The sequence below is a fragment of the Schistocerca gregaria genome, chromosome X, assembly GCF_023897955.1.
Source record: "Schistocerca gregaria isolate iqSchGreg1 chromosome X, iqSchGreg1.2, whole genome shotgun sequence".
Lineage (NCBI taxonomy): Eukaryota > Metazoa > Arthropoda > Insecta > Orthoptera > Acrididae > Schistocerca > Schistocerca gregaria.
In genome coordinates, this window is record NC_064931.1 from 78,988,786 (window position 1) to 79,011,909 (window position 23,124).

General features: G+C 43.0%; 1 protein-coding gene across 1 annotated transcript; it reads right to left on the reverse strand.

Annotated features, from left to right (window-relative positions):
• Window positions 1–15,341: 15,341 nt before the first annotated feature.
• LOC126297913 (clumping factor B-like) lies at window positions 15,342–15,848 on the reverse strand. The gene has a single exon (XM_049989221.1). The coding sequence runs from the start codon at window positions 15,846–15,848 to the stop codon at window positions 15,342–15,344; it is 507 nt and encodes a 168-aa protein (XP_049845178.1).
• Window positions 15,849–23,124: the final 7,276 nt, after the last annotated feature.

Consider the following 23,124-nt stretch of genomic DNA (forward strand, 5'->3'; position numbering starts at 1 on the left):
TGTTTCAACTATTGCTCCCGATTTTCCAATATCCTTACTTTTGGAGTCCACCAGGGTAAATGATCCGACATAAACAATTAAATCTTGTACTAACCCTGTCTCGCAGTCACAGAGAACAGAAGATTTGGTTCCAAATCTGTTTCTTTTTGACGGGATGTATCGTCTGAAAGACAGCCGCCCTTTATGTAACAGTAAACTTTCGTCAATGCACGGCTTTTGGAATGATTGAAATGAATAATTTTTTGCGTAATAAATCAATGATGCTCCGTATTTTGTACAAACGATCATTGGTAGAACCGACATTATGGTTGAAATGTAACATTCGTAATAATTTGAAATAGCGGTCTCTAGCCATTACTACTCCAAAAACATCACTACGCGGAAGTTTGTCTATACTCCAATAATTTACTAAAGATAATTTCTTGTTGCACGTCATTAAAAAATGATACAGCCCTACACAGAATTGGCCACTGTTTTCTAAAGTTAAAACGCTGTCTCTACCATTGTCAGAGAGTGTCCATCACTGTTGTGAAACTTAAAAGTAGCTTTTCAAAGCCTGCAGATTTGCGTTTTCTGGCTACATTCCGATACATGTTTCCTAAATGTGGAATTCAACACAATTTATGTTTGTTTTGAGGTGGTGTGCCGATAACAGTGTCACGAAGAGCATGCACATGCTGTTTCAGCTTTTTGATCATTAGGGGGTCCACGAAGGTAGGAGGCTAGCCATAGTTTGGTACTTTTTGTATGACTGCATGTAATACATTTTGGTAGTCATCATTCATGTGGATTGATATAAGTAGACGTACGATTGAATGAAATGCAGCATGTTTATTGGTTCCTGCGTGTTGAGACATACCACGTATTACAACATTTGTTGCAGCATGTACCTATAAATCTCGAAAGTATGAGTACCACTGATGCCTACGGTTAGGTCTAAATCACTTACGCAACTACCCCCGAAAGCCCTACCTGAATTTTATACCGTTGTGTTTACAGTTTTTCTGCTTGAGGAATGTTTGAAGTTGTCTGGTTGTGCCCTTCCATAAGCACAACACATCAACATATCTACACCAGTACTCCACTTTGAAGACTGTGTTTTATTTTCCAGGAATTGTTTTTCATAATTGTCCGTTAAGATTTCAGTAACGGCTGGACTGAGGGGGAATCCCATAGCGAGACCATCCAAATGCTTGTATATCATGCCATTCGAACAGACGTAACTGTTAGTCCAAGTGTGTGTAGCTAACACTGCGTCATCTGTGACAAGTGTGTTAGCTAGTGATTTATCTAACAAGTCCGTGAGAATACTTGTGCCCTCCTGCATCGGTATATTAGTGAACAGATTGCTGACATCAAAACAAACTAACTTGGCTATAGGGTTTTTTTGGATGTCTTATATTTTTCAATAAGTCAACCGAATTAAAAGTACAATGACTAGGCTTAAACTTGGTTTGAAATTTAATCAAGCCGTTTAACTCTATGGCAAATTTGTAACATGGAACTGAGAATTAAGAAACAACAGGACTGACTAGAATTATGTCTTTATGGAGTTTAGTGAGGCTGTATAGTATGGAAACTGCAGGATTCATGCTGGTTAGAAAGTAGGTGTCAGTCTAAAATTATACTTTAAAACAATTTCATTATACTTTTAATTTGATCATTATAAGATTGTGTGTTGTCTTTTTGCATCTGCTGGAAGTTGGTGGTATTTAGAAAATTTTCAAATTTGTTAACACCTTTCTCGATTAAGGTAACGGTATTTTCTTTGAAGTGACTGCTATAACATCATTTTCACTTATTTTATTCTTGAAATTGTTTAAAACTTTGATTTCTTCATCTGGTTTTGCTCTAGCAACGGTGATATATTTTTCTAGTTCGTGGACTACGAGATGTCTGTTGGAGATGCCACAACGTAGTGTATATTCTAGATCTATTTCTATCGTATCCAGTTTCTCTTCGGAAACTGTTGTGGTGGAGCGTGCCTTCTCCCAGTACACTGTGTACTTGGTAGATCGTTTTATCTCCAGAAGATTAGTTACACGATCCGTAAACTTCAGCTTTCAAATTAGCAATGACACTTGAATATCATTGTATTGTTTACTAATATAGCCTTCAGTTTTTCGTTCAAGGCATGCACTTCCTGTCTCACTTCAGTATCCATTATATCTATCTCCTCTGGGACTAGGAGTGCCTCAACGTTCTCACAAATGTATTACATAATTCAGGAATTAATCATTGATGACGTAAAGTTAACTGCACACACTTAACACTAAATTATTTCCGCTTCAGTGGCAAGATATAAAAACAGTAGGATATTCTAACTATGCAATTCCTCCCCAGCCGAGTCTTTGCTGAAATCTTCATTCATAAGTATGAAAATCAATTCTTTGGAAATAATCCACTGCTTCCAAGGAGTGAATCTGGTTTCGGTAGTTTGGTTCGTTGACTTCGGAGAGGGGAACAAGCAGCGAAGTCATCGACTCCATCGGATTAGGGAAGGATGGGGAATGATGTTGGCCATGCCCTTTCAACGGAACCATCCAGATATTCACCTGAAGCGATTCTGTGAAATCCTGGAAAACCTATATCACGATGGCCGGATGCAGGTTTGAACTGTTGTCCTTTCGAATGCGAATCCAGTATGCTAACCACTGCGCCATCTTGCTCTGTGGTTTCCGTATGTTGACTCTGTGTCTTGCTTATGGAAGGACACTACCAGACAGGTTCCAACATTCCTCAAATAGCATTAAATTCACATCGGGATTTAGGGGTAGCTACAGAAATTATTTAGAACTAACCACAGGTATCAGTGATCATATTCATACTTTCGAGGTTAAAAGGTAACCTACTACAGCAAGTATTGTAATACTTGGTGTTTCCAACACCCAGTTATCAATGAACATGCTGCCTTTCATTCAATCATACATCGCTTCATATACATCCCTACAAGTGCCTACATCTTCCAGATTTAATAAAATTCAATCTGATAAATAACGTCAAACAACGGCTAGCCTCCTACGTTTGTGGATTCCATAATGCACAAAAGCGAAAACAACTGGCGTACGCTCTTCTTTAGACCTCTCTGCACACACCACCTCAAGTGACATAAGTGGTACTGGATCCATTGTCCAAGAACAGAATTTCCCGCCGTGCTTGATTAGTGTATCAAATTCATCCATGTGCATAGTAGAAAGCATATATACTATTTATCCATCCATTTTATGGATATTAAATTTTTGCATCGTCGGGAGGTGCTTGCCCTCTTTTAATCGTTGATCAATTTTAGGCATTGCTTTCCTTCTCTTTCTTACGGTCCGGCAAGCATACGTGCAATTACTGTGTGACGTTCTAAATAAAGCTGGACTGGAATACCAATTATCTACGTAAACGGCCCTTTCCTAAATAGGGCTTCATACGTGTTTCAACTATTGCTCCCGATTTTCCAATATCCTTACTTTTGGCATCCGCCAGGGTAAATGATCCGACATAAACAATTAAATCTTGTACTAACTCTGTCTCGCAGTCACAGAGAACAGAAGATTTTGGTCCAAATCTGTTTCTTTTTGACGGGATGTATCGTCTGAAAGACAGCCGCCCTTTATGTAACAGTAAACTTTCGTCAATGCACAGCTTTTGGAATGGTTGAAATGAGTAATTTTTTTTCGTAATAAATCAATGATGCTCCATATTTTGTACAAACGATCATTGGTAGAACCAACACTATGGTTGAAATGTAACATTCGTAATAATTTGATATAGCGGTCTCTAGCCATTACTACTCCAAAAATATCATTACGCAGAAGTTTGTCTATACTCCAATAATTTACTAAAGATAATTTCTTGTTGCACGTCAAAAAAAAAGTTACGGCAAAAAAAAAAAGAATGTACTTCGTGTACTCCAGTTCCTTCTGAATTGTTTATGTTACTATTCTCGGTCCTAGACTAATAGAGATTTGTTTCACTTGCAATTAACTCTACGAGATCATCAGAGACGAAAAGCAGGAAGAAATCTATAATTTTCGCTGATCTTGTTACGTTTTCTTTGATCTCAGAACTTTCTGACGAAAACTTATGTATTTTAAGCACGAATATTTTTGACGTCAATTTTTCATGGTCACTGTTAATGAGTAAAATATTTTCCACTTCTGATTCTGAAGTACTACATACTTCTCTTTTCTTAATTTTTGCAGCTGATGTAACAATAAGTTGATTTTCATTATTTGAATAATCATTTTCTGAATCAGTGAGTCCATTAGCATATAGAATTCTTTTTGAAGTCCTCTGTAGCATTCTGAAAGGGAGGTAAAATATTTAATAAGAAACTGAACATAGCTAGAAATACAATTTTCAAACGAATGTTACGAAAGTTGAAAAATTAATAATTGTTTTCCAATATGCTGTAATGCTTGAAGAAACATTTATGCTGACGCCGTCTATATACGTTGCTCGTACACACACATCAGCGCGTGAATGCCGGCAAACTGTGGTGCTCGTTGTGGTGTCACCGGCAGACACCACACTTGCTAGGTGGTAGCCTTAAATCGGCCGCGGTCCGTTAGTGTACGTCGGACCCGCGTGTCGCCACTATCAGTGATTGCATACAGAGCGCCGCCACACGGCAGGTCTAGAGAGACTCACTAGCACTCACCCCAGTTGGACAGCCGACTTTGCTAGCGATGGTTTACTGTCTACATACGCTCTCATTTGCCGAGACGACAGTTTAGCATAGCCTTCAGCTACGTCATTTGCTACGACCTAGCAAGGCGCCATATTCAGTTACTTATAGAATGTATTCTGAACAGACAATATTGTGAATCATGTACCGTCAAGAGCGACGTTCATCATTAATGGATTAAAGTTAAGTATGAAACTAATTACGTCCGCTTTCTGGATTCTAATTCCTTGTCATGTTCCAAACCTCACGTCTGTATAGTTCTTCCCTCCTCACGCCAGCCTGCGTGAGCTAAACGCGTGCATTTTGGCCTCCTCTAGTAACACGGTGTTGGCACTTCTGCCAACTACAACACTCGTGAACACAGGTCAGCGAGTGGGTGTCTGCGAAATACGACACTCGCACATACAGAGCATCTCTTGGACGCCAGCAAACTACGGCGCACGTACACAAAGATGCCGGCTAAATACGACGCCCGTAATGAAAGGGTTAATCTTAACTTTGTAAATTTATTTTTCATCCCTCAGTTGCGGCATCTAGTGTACAGGAACAAGACTTATCCTTGGATCAGGTTTCCACACGGCTTGTTGTTTCAAATACATGAAAGCTAGGCGGAGGAAAATCAGAGTTATTACAGCGTTAGGGAACTGTGACAGTGAAGGTCACAGTTACTTGAGTTCTACCATCTCAGTACTGTTCCACATGCTGCAACAATTACTCCGCAATAGTCCACCCCTCCTACTTTGCTGTCATCTGACTTAGATAACGGTCCAGGTGTGATTCCCACGTGTCGTTAAGAAAGGTAAGGTTTTGTATTAGCATAATCTCCAAAGGTTCGTCTGCCTAATACAACTCTCGCTGTGCCACGTTCAACAGAGTAACTCCGGCTATAGTAGCTGGTAAATGAAATGTGGGTCCCATAATATCACACATTGTCCCACTGATTAATCATCCACTGCCTCACAACTCAAAATGTCTCGTCCCATTAGTTTCCCTTGCTCACAGAAATACTACGTTCTAGTATACTGAGTATATTCAATTTCAACCCACTCTCTGAAAATAAGGTTCTTGTTAAAGCACCTCTTTTTGGCATGGACATCCCTGTCTTTTGTCTTTTGCTGTGAACGATTGCATTATGTATGTGCTTCCACCCATCATGATCTCATGGGTCGGCATATTGTGACTAACGTGCTCTGACATTACTGAAGCTGACCTTCGGTCATCACTAACTGACGATCCTCATCTTCCGTCACTAGCAGCATTCCTTCCACTCTCACTTGCGCAAATTTTGCACCTGCCACTAACTTCACTGGGTAAGTGTGCTCCATCTAACATCTAAACACTGCGTGCTTGCTACTGGTACCCATACTGACAAATACAACTGTGCATCATCCATTGTCACATCCTCAATACAACTGTGGTGATAAAACGTCAAGCTCTGGCTACTCAGGTCAGCTATAGCTGTAATTCCGGCGCAAATTCTCCTTGCACGGTCCTCAACCCCTCAGATACTGCTCAGGTTTCAGCAACACCAGACTCACCTGCTTCTGTAGTACCTGACAAACCACTTCTTTCGATTTCATTAACTCCATCCTTGTGTCACAGTACTATCCCCTAGGGAGTGCAATAGTCCAGTCATCCTTATACTTCCATCTACTATTTCCATCCGTGTTTGTAGTGCTTCAAAACTCTGGTTTCGAGTGCAAGCCAAGGCTCTGGCATAATCCATTATTTCATCAGTAAGCTGCCAAAGCATGCATATGGTGTTGAAAACACCTCTCTCGATGTTCACGAATGGGGTGGAATACCACACCTCAGTAGCTTTATTTGCTCCACTAACAGCCTAGCGGCCTCCATTGTTCTTTTTCATTCGCTAAAATTGCTTGCATCTGCAGAATCCAATATGCTATTCAGTATTCTATCAACCCCAGCATCCATCCACCCATTTTTACCCCGCTGGACTCAAGCAGTAGCATCCTGATTACTTTCTGTATTTGCTCCGTTTCAGAGGAGGAGTAGGAGGAGAAGGTGTTGGTGGTTCTGGTTGGCGTTTGATGTCTTGTCGACAATGGGATCTTTAGAGAATGAGCAAAAACTCTGATTGGGGAAGTATACAGAAGGAAATTGGCCGTGGCCTCACGAATGTGCTTAAGCGATTTAGGGAAACACTGGAAAACCCAAGTCAGGATGACTGCATGCGAGTTTGAACCGTCGTTCTCCGAATACGAGTCCACTGTGCTAATCACTTCGTTAATTATGCATATGCCCTGAGTAACTTCCTGTGCTCCTTTGAAATCTGTCTCACCATTCTGCTACTATTTGCTGATTGTTGTATCCCTGGAAACCTCCTCCAGCTTATTTATCTCGTTCCACATTTCCGACACTATTATTGAAATCAACAATCATCTGTGACTGGATAACACTGTGATTACGCCCCCACTCACCCCCGCCCCCTCCTCCTCAATGTAGAAGAACGGCAGTGCCAAAACTGGTATTCTTTTCTTGCCCATTCCCTGTATGGCAGCCTGAGGACAGATCAGGATCACCTCCCCTCCCCTTAGAAGTCTGCTGTATACAAACAGCGTATTGTACCAACGATAAATCGTACACTAACAAAAACATACATCCTTCTCTAAAATAAAGTTAATGCCGTATACTGCACTCAAAAGAAGAAATTTCAAAAAATCACATTTCACAATATATACAGTTATTTCCTTGGCCTCAATGTATACCAAGCATGATGTATCTCGACCACATACTCTTGTTGCTTACCCTTCCTCTTCTTCTTTGTCTCTGTCTTCACTTTCACTCTCAGACACCAGGCAATTGCTTCTGGTGCACCTTTGAATGGACAAAGATGGCCAAAATGCGCAATTGTTGACCTTTTCAGTAACTGCTACTCTAACAGTTAATGGTGGTGCTGTTTCTGATATTTGGTATATGCTCTGGTTCCGTATTACAAACTACATTTTTTTCCTTCAGAGTATAAGGACTCGGTAACATCACCCATTGGCCTACTTAATACTAAGATAACGTTTCTGCTCGCTTACCACCTCTTCCAGCTTCTCCAACGCCTTAGTATTTGCTCGATGTATTTTTCTCCATACTTCCCTCACTGTTCTTGCAAATCCTCGGACCGACCTTCCCATCCTGCTTCCTTTGTGTAACCATGTCGAATACCATCGGGATCTCCTTTCTATACACCACCTCGAATGGCGACAATTCTAAGCTAGTACGCTTTTTGGAATTGTGTGCAGTTACTACAAATTATAAATATATATCCCAATAGGAATGGTGTGCATTAGCTAAGCATCTTTTCAATTGTCTGCTAAACTCATTCCATTCTTCCGTTAGCTTGTGGGTCAATTGGAGTAGTTCTTACCATTTCAAATCTTAGTAACCTAAATGTCTGTTTAGGTCTGGCAAAGTTTGTCCCATATCTGTAAGTGTTTCCTCGGGCACGTCAAACTTCAATATCCAACTATTAACCTACACCTGCACGATCATGACTGCATGTTGGTCCGGCATCAACAAGAAAAATGGTCTGTTATGGTCATTACAAAACGATTGCCTGCTGGTGTTCAGCTTAATGGTCCCAAAACGTTCGCCCAACGAAACAAAATGATTGCATTACTTCTGGCAATCTCTGCAATAATAACTGCACACTGTGCACATTCCACACCATTTCTGACGTTGATTGACATCATTCTTCCTTCTCTTCCACTGGTATTTACCTGCAACTGCATCCCCCATGGCCTGACAATTTGTGATCACGCACTTTACAGAGTACCTCATGCTTCATACCTGCTGGAACAATCACCTGTGGTCATAATTTTGTTTATGTACTCAATGAGTCATGCTGTTCCTTGTTATCCTGTTTACTCTCCTTGTCGGTGCTTTATGCTGTTTTCCACTCCACAAGATACTGACCTACCACTTTTACTACTGTTGCACCCAGGTGCGTTTCCCTGCTTCTTCTCTGGTTTCACGATTACTTAATACTCTATTTCACTGAGTTTTGCGGAGGGTCGAATAATTAGAACGATTAAGTTTGTTAAAAGTAGGAGGGCCGTTATCAGGTCAATTACGCTAGCCGAGGAAAGCGAGGATATTCCAGTGATCTACTGTGGAGAAAGAACTACAAAAATCAGTGGTAGAAAGCCATATTTAAGGATCGACAGCCAGCTCATCGACACTCGTGAGACATTGGAGTGACAGAGCCACCAGTTTGGAGTCGTCAGTGTCGTCGCAGTCATTGTAATAGATACCGTCGCATCGCAGGTCGTCGCCTCGTAATGTCCTTGCCAGGCCATCCATAGCGTTTCCATACGCACAAAGCCAATAATTAGCGTTCCCTTTTTATTTCAGAAAAGTGTTTCAAATGGCTCTGAGCACTATGGGACTTAATATCTGACGCCATCAGTCCCCTAGAACTTGGAACTGCTTAAACCTAACTAACCTAAGGACGTCACACACATTCATGCGCAAGGCAGGATTCGAACCTGCTACCGTAGTGGTCGCGCGGTTCCAGACTGAAGCACCTAGAACCGCTCTGCCACATCGGCCGGCCCTTTTTTTATTTAAAACAAATTCCTTAGACTGGATCTTGTTTCCAGGAATGTTCCTCCAAGCTGCTCTTATTCATAGTGTGCACACCCTTTTTAATTTATTTTATTATTTGATTCATGAGAATTCCCATTTTTTATGAGTGACATTGCAATGAACTTTCTTTTATGAGGTTTATCTTATGACTAAATTAATTAATTTTCCAGCTCAGTCAAACCTCTGGTTTGTCGTATGGCTAGAGTTAGTGGCGACCCAATCTTTTACTTTGATTTTAATGTCAGAGCGAATTTTCATTTACGTGTGGCTCTTTTAGCCATCTGGATATAGCTCAGGGCTCCACTCATTTCATAAACGCCATTTATGGGAACGTCACTTATACATGGATTACATTGCTCTAGATTTTCGGTAAACCATAGAACTTATGCGCAGTTAAGTTTAGTTTAATTTATTTTGGATGTGATAACCAGTATATTGCCTTTCAACAACGCAGAACAACTTTTGCGCTGATTTGAACTACAGGTGTAGATGGCATTGTTTCCGTGTTTTATCTTTTAATGTATTGCTTTATAGGCATTGTTATGTATTTTATTGCACTGCAATTGTAATTAGTGATTCTTGATCAATAGCGTGTGTAGGTATACTGTAGTAATTTTTTTAGTGCTTTGTGGGGAATGTGAGTCGATTAGGAGCCTTTTGGCATTGTTTTCTTGTTTTGGACACTGAGTAACTAAGTATACGATGGAGACACGTAGCTGTTCAGGGAGCCGCAATTGGGGGAACTGGTCAGACACTAATGCTGAACGAGGACAAGAATTTCGTTCTAGACGATTGCATGTCATCAGTGGTGTCTGTTCTTTCGGACATGTCAGAAAGAACAGACACCATATCCCTAAGAGTACGTAATTCAAAACGAGGACAAGAATTTCGTTCTAGACGATTGCATGTCGTCAGTGGTGTCTGTTCTTTCGGACATGTCAGAAAGAACAGACACCATATCCCTATAAGTACGTAATTCAAAACGAGGACAAGAATTTCGTTCTAGACGATTGCATGTCGTCAGTGGTGTCTGTTCTTTCGAACATGTCAGAAAGAACAGACACCATATCCCTATAAGTACGTAATTCAAAACATGGAGGCAGCCCAGGAGGAAAATATGGAAATCCCAAGTCCAGGTGTTGTCTGTCCTGAGCCCATTGTAGTAAATTCGAACCATTCAGTAAATGTAAATTCGTTACAGGCTATCCTACAACAGCTAGCAGAGGATAATAAAAGGCAAGCAGAAGAGAATAAGAGGCATCGCGAGGAAGTTACTACAAAGTTAAGTAACGAGATAGTACAAGATATCAGAGATACACTGGATATCATGGACCAACGCATTAACGGTTTAGAGGAGGGGTAATTGGTAATTATGAAGCGTGTTGTGGAGCACTAAGAAAGGGTCGCTGGGAATATCCGCACGTTAGAGTAACAATAACAGAGTGACCACGAGCCTCTTGTGTCCCGAATAGAAGACGCTGCCGTTAAGTGCCCTGTCAACATTAGAGCCCAGGTACAAATCCATGGTCACGTGCTAATGGTCCTCGAGCGAGATCTAGGATGAATGCAATTACAGTAGGACACGGCCCACTGAAAGATACGGGAAGAGATAGCCAAAATCTCAGACACAATAGAAGGCAACTCTGACGGTAATAAGGAGACGATTACATCGTCATTAGCAGACGCAGACGAAATACGGTCGCTAATAAATTTTCAACACGGACAGTGTGAGATAAGTAGGCAAAAAGAAGGGTTTACCAAAGTGCTATGTGGTCGTATGGCCTGTTTAAAATTATACATGAAAGGTGTAATGGCCCATGAAACTAAAATAAATGAGCACAAGGACAATTACTCCGACAGTGATTCCAGAAACAATTGCGTGTTTGATGAGCGTTACGATCACGGTTCTCGTACCAGGTTAAGTTGGCGTGGATCCCCTCAGGAATGTTCGCAAGGAAGTGAAAGTCATGAATTTGATTTCAAACACTTTTTGACGGTGAGTAAGTTTGAAGTTTTCCGTAATTCGGCCACGGGAGTTCACCCACAGGACTGGTTGCGACAATTCGAATTCTCCCTTCCTCTGACGTGGCCAAGTGCGCATAAAACTGAATACTAGTGCAGTTATCTCGAAGGTGAACCAGCAGAGCGTATGAGCTCCATTGCACGCAATTGTAACTGAGCCAGGGAATTTCGACAGCATTTTCTATCGATTTATTGGTCAGGAGCAGCCCAAAATTGAGTAAAACACGGACTTATCATGCTACGAGAACTTAACCAGTCGAAATTCTCTGTCCCTGTGCAGATGTTCGAACACATGTTGCAGGTCAATGAGTATTTAGGCGATCCCTATGGGTCTGCAGAAATTATTCGCATTTGTCTGGGAAAATTTCCCATGCAATTGCGGCATGTTATCCTTGCAGGACGGTGTAAGGGCGACATAGAGGGTTTCAGTAATCTGCTCCTAGAATTTGGGTGCTATTCGAACGGCATAATTATGGCTGTGTCCGCTACGAGCAGCGACCACGCGAGCGGAACCACAGCCGTTGGGGTAGATGACACTCACGACGCAACAGGTCACCCGGGCATCACAGAGCGAGTGATCTTCGGCAGCATCGCGACTCTTCGCGGAACTCGGATAGAGCAAATGATGCCAATGGTCACCAATCACCAAGAGAGAATCGGAGACACCCTGGAGGGGTTGAGAGAAATGGAAAAGAGCAGGATTCAGATGTAACTATGGCAGACCAGGGAACGATAGTCGAAACCGGCCCCGGATTGTTTACCGACGAAGCAATGGCAGGGGTGCTAGAAACAGTGTGGGTGGTCCGCCAGCAGGTCTAGGAACTCGTTTGGTAAACCATTGACACAATCTGCCTAATGCCCTAATCAAATGGAACAATGACAGTTGACTGGCGCAGAAGGCGTCAACTTACTGAGGACCAGTGCTATTGTCCATATTGGAGTACATTTTATAGAGGAAGACGACATTAGCGAATATTTGTTGAGGGAGGGCCACAGTATTTGTGTGCCATCGCGGTAAGCCCAGTTGTGTCTGTTTCCATTCGAGAAGTCAGCCTTAGGTGCATCCTCGATACGAGCAGCCCCTTTTCACTTATTAGTGAGGCAGCGTTTCGAAGGTGTGAAGAGTCGGGAAGTTGGCCGACTTTCCAGGCGAGAGGAACCATGGTCAGGGGCGCGATATACGGAAAAAGCGTCGAAATTAAAATACAGGCTCGAGTAAACTTCATTTGTCAAGGTCATGACTGAGTTCAATTTTTTCTTCATGCCCTAATGGATGTGGCCATGGTTTTGGGAACTGACTTTATGAATGCACATCACACCATAATTGACATGGCTGGAGATGTTATGACTGTCATCCCTGGGAGTAACCCTGTCACACTAATTTTTGAGGAATGTGTTTTGTGTAAGGTGTCTGAGGTGAGCTGTGTGAAATTTAACATTAGAACTGAGTCGTGGCCTGTGCAGGAGGTTTTTGTCGATCTGATTAGTGACCTGGACTCACAATCTAGTGAACACGAGAGGAGCACTGTTTTCACAAACATTGTGAACAGATGTGTTGGTGGTGCAGAAGCCATAGACGCTAATTGAGTGGAACTGTGTCACGTTCTGAGAAGTCACACCTGAGTATTTCCAGACTCACTGTGGGCGATCAGTGGATTTCTGTGCCGCTTCGTGGTGCGCGAACATCTACCATTTTCTGTTAAGCCCTACCCTATTCCTCTGTTGTACAAGAGTAGCGTGGAAGCCAAAATAAGTAGGATGCTGGAACAGGGTGTAATAGAGTGAGCAAGGAGTTCCTATAACTCACTGTTACTCGTAGTACCAAAGTGGGACAAGTCTGTAGGCTTGGTGTTGGACTCACGACAAAGAAATACTATTATGTCCAAGATGGAGAGGCCAGAAGGAGTGGAGGGACTTTTGCAACACTGTCATGGTGTGCAAGTTTTATCATCTATTGATCTCTGGTACAGCTACTGGCAAATAATGCTCGATTCATCGTGCAGGCAATACACAGCATTCCACTGCTATGGAAGTTGCTACCAGTTTAAAAGCCTCACTTATGGGTTGAAAGTTTCTTCAGCCACCTTCATAACAGGCCTGAATAGCATACTATCTGACGACCTGAAAGCGCACATAACTGTGTGCATGGACGACATTCTCATTGCAAAGAAGTCATGAGAGGAAGATAACTGGGTTCTAAATCGATTGATCGATGTACTCGAGAATGCAGGGGTCACCGTGAATCTGGACAAATCACAGTTCGGGAGCGAAAGCATTAAACTTCTAGATCATAGTGTGTTGGTGGATGGGATTCATCCAGACCCTGACAAAACTGCAGCCATTTCAAAGTGTATGGTGCCTACTTCAAAGCGTCAGCTCAGGGGTTATTTGAGACTCTGAAACTTGTACAAAATGTTTATAAATCTCACTGTTTTGTCAACACCTCGTTTGTGTGCACTGGTGGGTAAGAACACCATTTGGATGAGGGCCGAGCAAGCACAGAATGAATTTGATGGGCTAAAAAATGCACTGGTTAATGCTCTATTGTTCGTGCACCGGAGTCAATCAGGAGCTTTACCTGATGACAGATAGCTCACTGACTGGACTGGGAGTGGTGATGATCCCGAAGGATTGTGGAGAGGACCTGTCTACCTGGAAAACTATTTTGTTTGCCTGCCGTGTGCTTTTGCGGACTGAAAGGAACTACTTTGTCACAAAGCTTGAAGCCCTGGCGATTGTCTGGGTGTTCAAGAAATTTTGGTACTATTTGTTCGAACTCACGACTAGGGTGTACAGCGACCATAGAGGGCTACAATTCTTAATGAGCGCCAAGATTAAGCATTGTAGGCTAGGACAATGGACGCTGTTTCTCCAGGAATACCAATTCAGGATAAAATATATTCTAGGGCACAAGAACATTGTTACAGATGTTCCGTCTCTGATGCCTGTCGTTCTCACCCTTGCTGAGGATGGCGCTATAGATGAAAACAATTTTAGTGCTTTATAACTACAGAGCGTGGCATTTGAAAATTATGTCACTGCATCACTATGTAATATCGGGGCGGATCAAGACAAGGTTCAAATGGCTCTGAGCACTATGGGACTTAACTTCTGAGGTAATCAGTCCCCTAGAACTTAGAACTACTTGAACCTAACTAACCTAAGGACATCACACACATCCATGCCCGAGGCAGGATTCATACCTGCGACCGTAGCGGTCACGCGCTTCCAGACTGCATCTGAGCTATGGTCACTTTGGTGCACGGGAAATGCTTGGAGGGAAACCTGCTGTTTTAATAATATGCTTCGGCGTATACGTAAAGTAATTAGGGTATGCAGGCCCTGTCAGCAAGCCAAGCTGCCCACTGTGTCGATTGCCTCATCATGACTCTCCTTCAATGGAACTGCAGAGTCCACTTGTTCTCAGGTTTCAGGAAACAAAGTTGCGTCCTCACGACTGCTTTGAGCTCTCACATTTCTTCCCGGTCTGTTTTTACCTTAGATAATCACACATCCTCTTGCATTACAAATAATAAAAAAAAACTTATTCTATGCCTTTGCAGCAGCTGTTCCTTGATATCTCTATGTCGATTTTTGAGAGTGATTGGTCAGTTTAATTTCATTCACTACATCTCATTCGTTCCTTTACGTTTTGTGCTCCTTTGGCAATGTGTAACTCTCGTAGAGCACTTTTGAATCACTATTGTGTCATTACATTCTCCAATGAGCAGTCTCTGGTACCTCAAAGGCAGTTTCATGTGGCAGTGTCACATTTTCTCCTTATCAGTATGCGGCTGGTCCAGGGAACGGTTCTTGGTGACAAGTGTCTCCAAAAACATTACCGGAATGTGGCACACCAGGTACTTCGTAATCCTTCGCTAACATAATATTCCTGTTTAATCATTTGAGTGTCCTGTGACCAGTAGGTCTTTAGGAAAGCCCCTCTGAATTTGCCGTAGCTGGCACAGTTCGCTGTAACACTACGCATGTTCTCTGCTATTGAACCTTCCAGGTATCCACAGACTAATTCCAATTTGTATACTCATGGCCAGTACCCTATCACACTGAGAAATCCATGACTTTGGCTGTAATGGCAATTTTGAATTGAGAGAAGATGTTTTAAGTTGAAATATTCATAATTTTGTGCCTCTGGACTTTCTCTAACTTCTGGCGGGCATGTGCCAGAGTTTTCATGGCCTACAGATCCCTGAATGCCGTTGTACCCTCGTCTCGTATCATCCGAGTCAGAGTCATCATCAGAGTCATCATCAGAGTCATCATCAGAGTCATCATCATAGTCATCATCAGAGTCATAATCAGAGTCAGAGTCATCAGAGTCATCATCAGAGTCATCATCAGAGTCATCAGAGTCATCATCAGAGCCATCATCAGAGCCATCATCAGAGTCATCATCAGAGTCATCATCAGAGTCAGAGTCATCAGAGTCATCATCAGAGTCATCATCAGAGTCTGAGTCATCAGAGCCATCATCAGAGTCATCATCAGAGTCAGAGTCATCAGAGCCATCATCAGTGTCGTTATCAGTCATCAGTCATCAGAGTCATCACAGTCATGTGGTAATATTTCTGTACGTCGCATCCAATTTTGGTCTGGCTCGATACTTTGTACGCAACGCACCAGTGACTCTTCGTTTGACCGAGCGCCGTACCCCGTAGAGCGGGCGCTCCTTCCGTATATCGGCGTGTGCTGGGTATGTGGCTACGTGTTCAGATTAAAAATATTTTTTTTGACATTCCTGGTTACAAATGAACTCACGGCGACGTGCTGTTGCTTCTGGCTGATATTCTACACGAGCGACCAGCTCGAACATTTGTCTCATCTCATCTGCCAGCTCATTCTCCTGGGTAGTGGGATGTGCTTGCTCGTCTTTGATTTCTAACATCTCTTCCTGTATCTCATCAGCTACTCTCTATCCTTGTTTCTCAGAGAAATAATAGCCTTCATGGTTGCCGTCACTTCGACCTTCGCAAGTGACGCCTGATGCCATGTAATTTGGGGATTTTTTTTTCGCGCTTCTCGAGATACTAATCTTGCAGTCCTAGACTCACGATTGGGCCCTACCGCTTCTTTTCGCATCTCACTGGAGTTTGCCTGAAATCTTCAACTTCCGCTTTTGCACCCTTCATTCCATTCCTCGCCTGATTTACGTTTTCAACAAAGTCATCAACCCCCCTCTAAATTTCTGTAACTTCTGTACAGTGGGGTCTGTTACTGAATGGGCCGGCTGGAGTGGCCGTGAGGTTAAAGGCGCTACAGTCTGGAACCGCGTGACCGCTACGGTCGCAGGTTAGAATCCTGCCTCGGGCATGGATGTGTGTGATGTCCTTAGGTTAGTTAGGTTTAAGTAGTTCTAAGTTCTAGGGGACTGATGACCACAGCAGTTAAGTCCCATAGTGCTCAGAGCCATTTGAACCATTTTTTTTACTGAATGGATCTATTGGTGTAAAAATTTGATTTTTATTTTTCACTTGATGTTCGTCAGTGCTCACCATTAGGCCAGTCATTGATCTAATGCCATACCCCATGAGGCTGCGAGTAGTAACTCTTTCCAAACAGCTGCCGCATCGAATGTCAGGTCGCTTACGTGGGTGGCCGCCTTCCTCGCCGCTCCGATGTAGCGCAGTGGCGTGTTCCGGGCGCTCGCCGCTATCCAGGAAACGCACATGTTCCGGCCGAGTAGCTGCCGATCTAAGTACGTTAGGAAAACATCCTGCTGCACCGCAAATGACGGCTGCAAGCACCTCCAGTAGCACAGTTCCCCAGCCAAATACTTCAACTTCGGCTAACAGTTTCCCTGCAGTCAACTTTATCCCAACGTTTTCCCGAGAACCTAATGAGCAAATAAATTCCTTTCTACAAACTTTCCGAGATTTAGGCCACGTTTGCGCTTGGCCAAATGATTTACTATTAACTGTACTCTACCTTAAATTGTCAGGTGGCGCCCGTACCTATATCGAATCAGTTCACACCCTTAGGGACACCACCTCATTTGCCACGTTAGAAGCTGGGTTGAAAGATATTCTGACAACGTGACGCCCGCTATTACAGGGACAATTTGTCTACCTCCGCCAGAAGCAAGGGGAGGATGTGAAGGCATTTGCTGACCGAATTGCTGAACTTGCCCCCCTTCTAACAGCCGTGTACCGCAAGTCTCTAGAGGAACGGAAGGTTCCTAATGATTGGAAAAGAGCACAGGTAGTCCATCTGTTGTAGAATTTTAGAACATGTTTTTTGCTCGAGTATCATGTCGTTTTTGGAAACCCAGAATATACTCTGTAGGAATCAACATGCATTCCGGAAACAGCGATCGTGTGAGACCCAACTCGCTTTATTTGTTCATGAGACCCAGAAAATATTAGATACAGGCTCCCAGGTAGATACTATTTTCCTTGACTTCCGGAAGGCGTTCGATACAGTTCCGCACTGTCGCCTGATAAAGTAAGAGCCTACGGAATATCAGACTAGCTATGTGGCTGGATTGAAGAGTTTTAGCAAACAGAACACAGCATGTTGTTATCAATGGAGAGACGTCTACAGACGTTTAAGTAACCTCTGGTGTGCCACAGGGGAGTGTTTTGGGACCATTGCTTTTCACAATACATATAAATTACCTAGTAGATAGTGTCGGAAGTTCCATGCGGCTTTTCGCGGATGATGATGTAGCATACAGAGAAGTTGCAGCATTAGAAAATTGTAGCGAAGTGCAGGAAGATCTGCAGCGGATAGGCACTTGGTGCAGGGAGTGGCAACTGACCCTTAACATAGACAAATGTAATGTATTGCGAATACATAGAAAGAAGGATCCTTTATTGTATGATTATATGATAGCGGAACAAACACTGGTAGCAGTTACTTCTGTAAAATATCTGGGAGTATGCGTGCGGAACGATTTGAAGTGGAATGGTCATATAAAATTAATTGTTGGTAAGGCGGGTACGAGGTTGAGATTCATTGGGAGAGTCCTTAGAAAATGTAGTCCATCAACAAAGGAGGTGGCTTACAAAACTCTCGTTCGCCCTGTACTTGAGTATTGCTCATCAGTGTGGGATCCGTACCAGATCATGTTGACGGAGGAGATATAGAAGATCCCAAGAAGAGCGGCGCGTTTCGTCACAGGGTTATTTGGTAACCGTGATAGCGTTACGGAGATGGTTAGCAAACTCAAGTGGCAGACTCTGTGAGAGAGGCGCTCTGCGTCGCGGTGTAGCTTGCTGTCCAGGTTTCAAGAGGGTGCGTTTCTGGATGAGGAATCGAATATATTGCTTCCCCCTACTTATACCTACCGAGGAGATCACGAATGTAATATTAGAGAGATTCGAGCGCGCACGGAGGCTTTCAGACAGTCGTTCTTCCCGCGAACCATACGCGACTGGAACAGGAAAGAGAGGTAATGACAGTGGTACGTAAGGTGCCCTCCGCCGCACACCGTTGGGTGGCTTGCGGAGTATAAATGTAGATGTAGATGAAATCCGCGCTGTGCTTACACCAGAATGCTGACGCCATGAGTAGAAAAGTGAGAGTATCTCAAACAGACGATGTGCTAATTGGCGAATTAAAAGACCCCCAGGAAAATTTTGCAAAATGCTACCGGTATCGCTCCCATCTGGATTTTGTTACAGAGGATGGAATTCTATACTGTAAGACCACCCTGGGTAAACGTATAGTTATACCTAAAGACTTACAATCCAGAATTATTGCCCAGTGCCACAACAGCATCCAAAATTTCCAGAGCAGACGAAGAGCCACAAATGCCCGCATTGCCATGAAGTATTGGTGGGACAAAAGATGGCGAGATGTTGCCAACTATATAAGAAACTGCCTACCATGCGCCCAGAGAGCACCACCCACACGCATAAAAATTTCCTTACAACCTCTTCCCAAGACATCAAAACCCTTTCAGTTCGTAGCTTTTGATGTAGGCAGCCACTTGCCGGAAGTACACAAGGAAGTAAGTATATCCTATCCATTACTGATCATTTCTCCTGATATCTTATTTTGGTAGTCATTGCTGACATGTCAGTTTAAATAGTAGCACGAGCTTTTGTAGATCATCTTGACCCTCCTTTCGGAAGTCCTGAAGCCATCATAACTGATCAAGAAACCAATTTTGTGTCCACCTAATTTGTCCAAGTGTGCAAATTGCTTAGAATTAAAAAATGGGAACCACCCCTTTTCACCCTCAGGCAAATGGCCACATTAAACGAGTCCGTCGCACTGTGAAACGAATGCTTTCCTATTACGTCAACTCAGCCCACAGTGACTGGCAAAGATCATTCCATACGTAGCAAGTGCGTACAACAGCTGTTTCCACGAAGCCACTGAACTTACCCCTTATGAGATGGTGTTTGGCCCCTCTATGGAATCTCCCTTTGAGATCGATAAATTACCTCTGGGAATCGATCACACAGCTGTTACGGGGCTAGCCCACCGCATTAAGGCCATTTGGAAGAAAGTACAAGGGAACAACCGCAAATCAACCAGAAGACAGATAGAAAGAAGCAAATAAAAATGCCATCTTCGCCCCTCCACCCCTATAAACCTGGTGATTTGGTTTCACTAAAAAAAACTAGTGTAAAGAAAGGTAGAGTAAAGAAACTTACCCCCTCTATGATGGGCCATATTCAATTATTCGGCTCAATTCTCCTGTTCATGCAGAATTATAACTGCCCAACCACATCAATTTTGATAGGCTAAAACCCTATTCAGGAACCGTGCCTCTCCCCCCACCTTGTGAGACAAGCGCCGGACCTTCAGCAGGATCTGTTCCCCTGCGAAGCGGAGAAAATGGAACGTTCCACCACCCCCCGTCGCCCTAGATACGCTCTAAGATCTAAACACCCATATGCCCTTTTGATCCAGGGACTGAACACTAAGGTACTGTTTTGTACTTAAGAAATTCCCATTTTTATCAACCACAATAAAAAGTAACAAGGCTCAAGTAAACATTCTACCCATAAAATCTGTATTTTATGCTCCCATGCTATGATAACTAACATGTCACCCTAGCCTCCCTCTCTGAAAGATATTATTAGAGCTTTACCCACCCAGCCTGTTCTGCAATGCTTGTCTAGCCTAATTAATCCCTAGTTCAACCAGTATTTTACTTACATTATTTTTATTTATGTTATTTATGTGTTATGATCCACTTCGTGGTCGGACAGCAGCTCTATGCTCAGTACCAATATAGTTAATTCTAAATAAGAATATTGTATGAAGAACTGATTGCATTAATTAATTTTCCTGTTTCAACACTGATACTGCGAAGTTGTAAGTGCGTGTGCTCTGCCTGTGAGCTGGGCCTATTAACGAGGAGTCGCACGTGCGGTTGCCATAATGCGAGGGGCGGAGACACTTCCATCACCTGAAACTGCTTTTACCTCCCATCCCTCCCTAACCCGCGTCGTCCTTCGGGTCGCGCCAGCTGTCCAGCTGTCACTGCCTGATACCCATCTCCTTTCCCTCTCTCCGCACACTGACTGCACACCTGTCTGCCGCAGTTAAAGGGACCTTACGCATATTAAAGTGTACTATCTACTCTATAGACCAAATAATAGCAACTTATCACAGAATGGTACCATCTTCTTATGTAATACCTATTGCAAACACGATTTCTTCCATCTTTCCATCTCAATAACAGGGAAACTTCAACCCACCCCGTAAATTTATTTGCACACCTAAGCCCTTAACACGTCCTCTGACCAGACTAACTCCGAGGGGAGTTTGGGAGCAAGTGACCTACAGATGATGGAACGCGAAGTGGAAGCGCATCACAATAATGAAGCTGGCCATTATAGGTGTGTCTTCCCGTGCACCGCAATTTTTGGTGGCGCCTTGCATTTCCGAGCCTCCCCCGAAGTATAATACCGCCCTACCACCTCCCGTCTAGTTTCATGAACGTTAATAACCGACTACTTGCTCCTTTTCCAAATTCGTAAATGACTTCATCACGGCCCATTCGAGGCATTAATCGATCCTTTCGCGAAAGGAATTGGAATACTCTTCGCAACAATCACTAAATCCACTCTAATATTACTAATTTACGTTGACTGTTTTGTAAAAGGTTCGTTTCAATGCTCCAAGGCGTCGCTCACTCAGGACACACGCCGCTGCCCAGCTATCTCAGCGTTACACGCGCCGCGCAGCTGTTTTGCTAACTCAGCGCTCCCCATGTCGCACTGCTGCTCTGCAATCTCAGCAGTAACTTGAAACCTTCTTCTGTCACCTCTGCCCGTTTCTGCCTCTCGCCAGTTTCACAACGCTACTAGCCTCACCAAGTACCGAGTCTGATAAATTGTTTTACCACTCAGTATTGTGTGCATGTTGTATGATTAGAAGTGTTGAGTGATGTCTGACCCACTATGCGTTGCCAGTAGATAGCTAATAAATAATTGGTACCAATAACTTAAATTTTTCTCCCCTTATGGTTTTGTGTTAGGGTTAAGCATTTCATAATCATTTTTCTGCGCAGCAACGCCCTTGCTATATCATATGTTATTTGATGCATGTATTTTTATTATTTATGCTATTGGTGTTGTATAATATGCCCTTGTATTATATACTTATGACTGCAGTATGTAAAGGCCCACCACAGCCCTGCATTAGCCTGTACCAGTCTGTACTTGTTCTACATTTGTCTGTACTAGTCTATAGTCAAGTTTCAGTCTGCGCCTAATAAGATCACCATATTCCTATACATAGCCATGAAGATAAATGTATAGACACTTGTCAAGTATCAGAGTTATATGAGGAATAAGAGTACCGTACCAATACCAAAGGAACTTCAGATTGTCAATTGTAAATAGCATCCAGAACCAAGTTATTATTTTAATAAATGGGTGTGAAAATTAATCAAGTTCTGTTTGAAGTTGGTTACCGTCAATCTGCTACTCTAAGCGTGCAAATGGCATTTCTATCGTCTGACCTTACGGCAGATGATAAGCACGCCACGATAAGACCACGAGACATATTGCTAACACTCGAAGCTCTTACAGTACGCACACCACAGAATTTGTGACAGGACAGAAGTAATTAAGTTTCACCCAAGTAAATGAAGAATGGTAGTTAGCATCCCATGTGTGTGTTGCACATTTAAGAGTTCACTCAGACGAATACAGGTTTCGTTATAGTTCATCATACTTCTTACGAAGTAATTTATTGACAAAGTGAAGATGTTATCAGGGAGCACGGAAATCGACACTGCTACAATTTGGGTACAGTGCCCCGTCAGGCGTTTAGGAAGTGAGACACACCCGTTTGTTTTTTCAAACCAACACACCGATGACGTAATATGATTTAAGAACCCACTGAAATAAGCACTAGATTGTCGATGATTAGTACCCATGACGTGACATCTCCCAAGCGCAATAACGCGTTATCTTGTTGAAAACTTAGTTACCAAGAGATTTCCACCCAAATGAATTAAAGCTTTATTGTACCATGTCGCAGTAGTTCGTGCCCCTTTTTTCGTAGCTCACCCTGTTACTTCAGGGATTATGGGAATTTTGTATTAGTTAACCCCCGCGAGATGTAATCGCCCTACGTCTTCCTCGCCAATGCATTGCACTGGGTTACTACCATTGCTCTCAGTTGCTCATCTATTCGTTCCAGTCTCTTCGAGGACCGTGTGCCTTACACGATGGGGTTAGCGCCTGCAGAGTGCCCAGCTGATTCCTTCAGTTTTCGCTTTCATAAACTGATCGCCCTGTAACGTATCCTGGGCTAGACGCATGCGACTTACTGGCTCTGAGGCGCTTTACCCGTGAAATCAGACTTACTTTCACAGGCTGTACCTCTTTCCTTACATA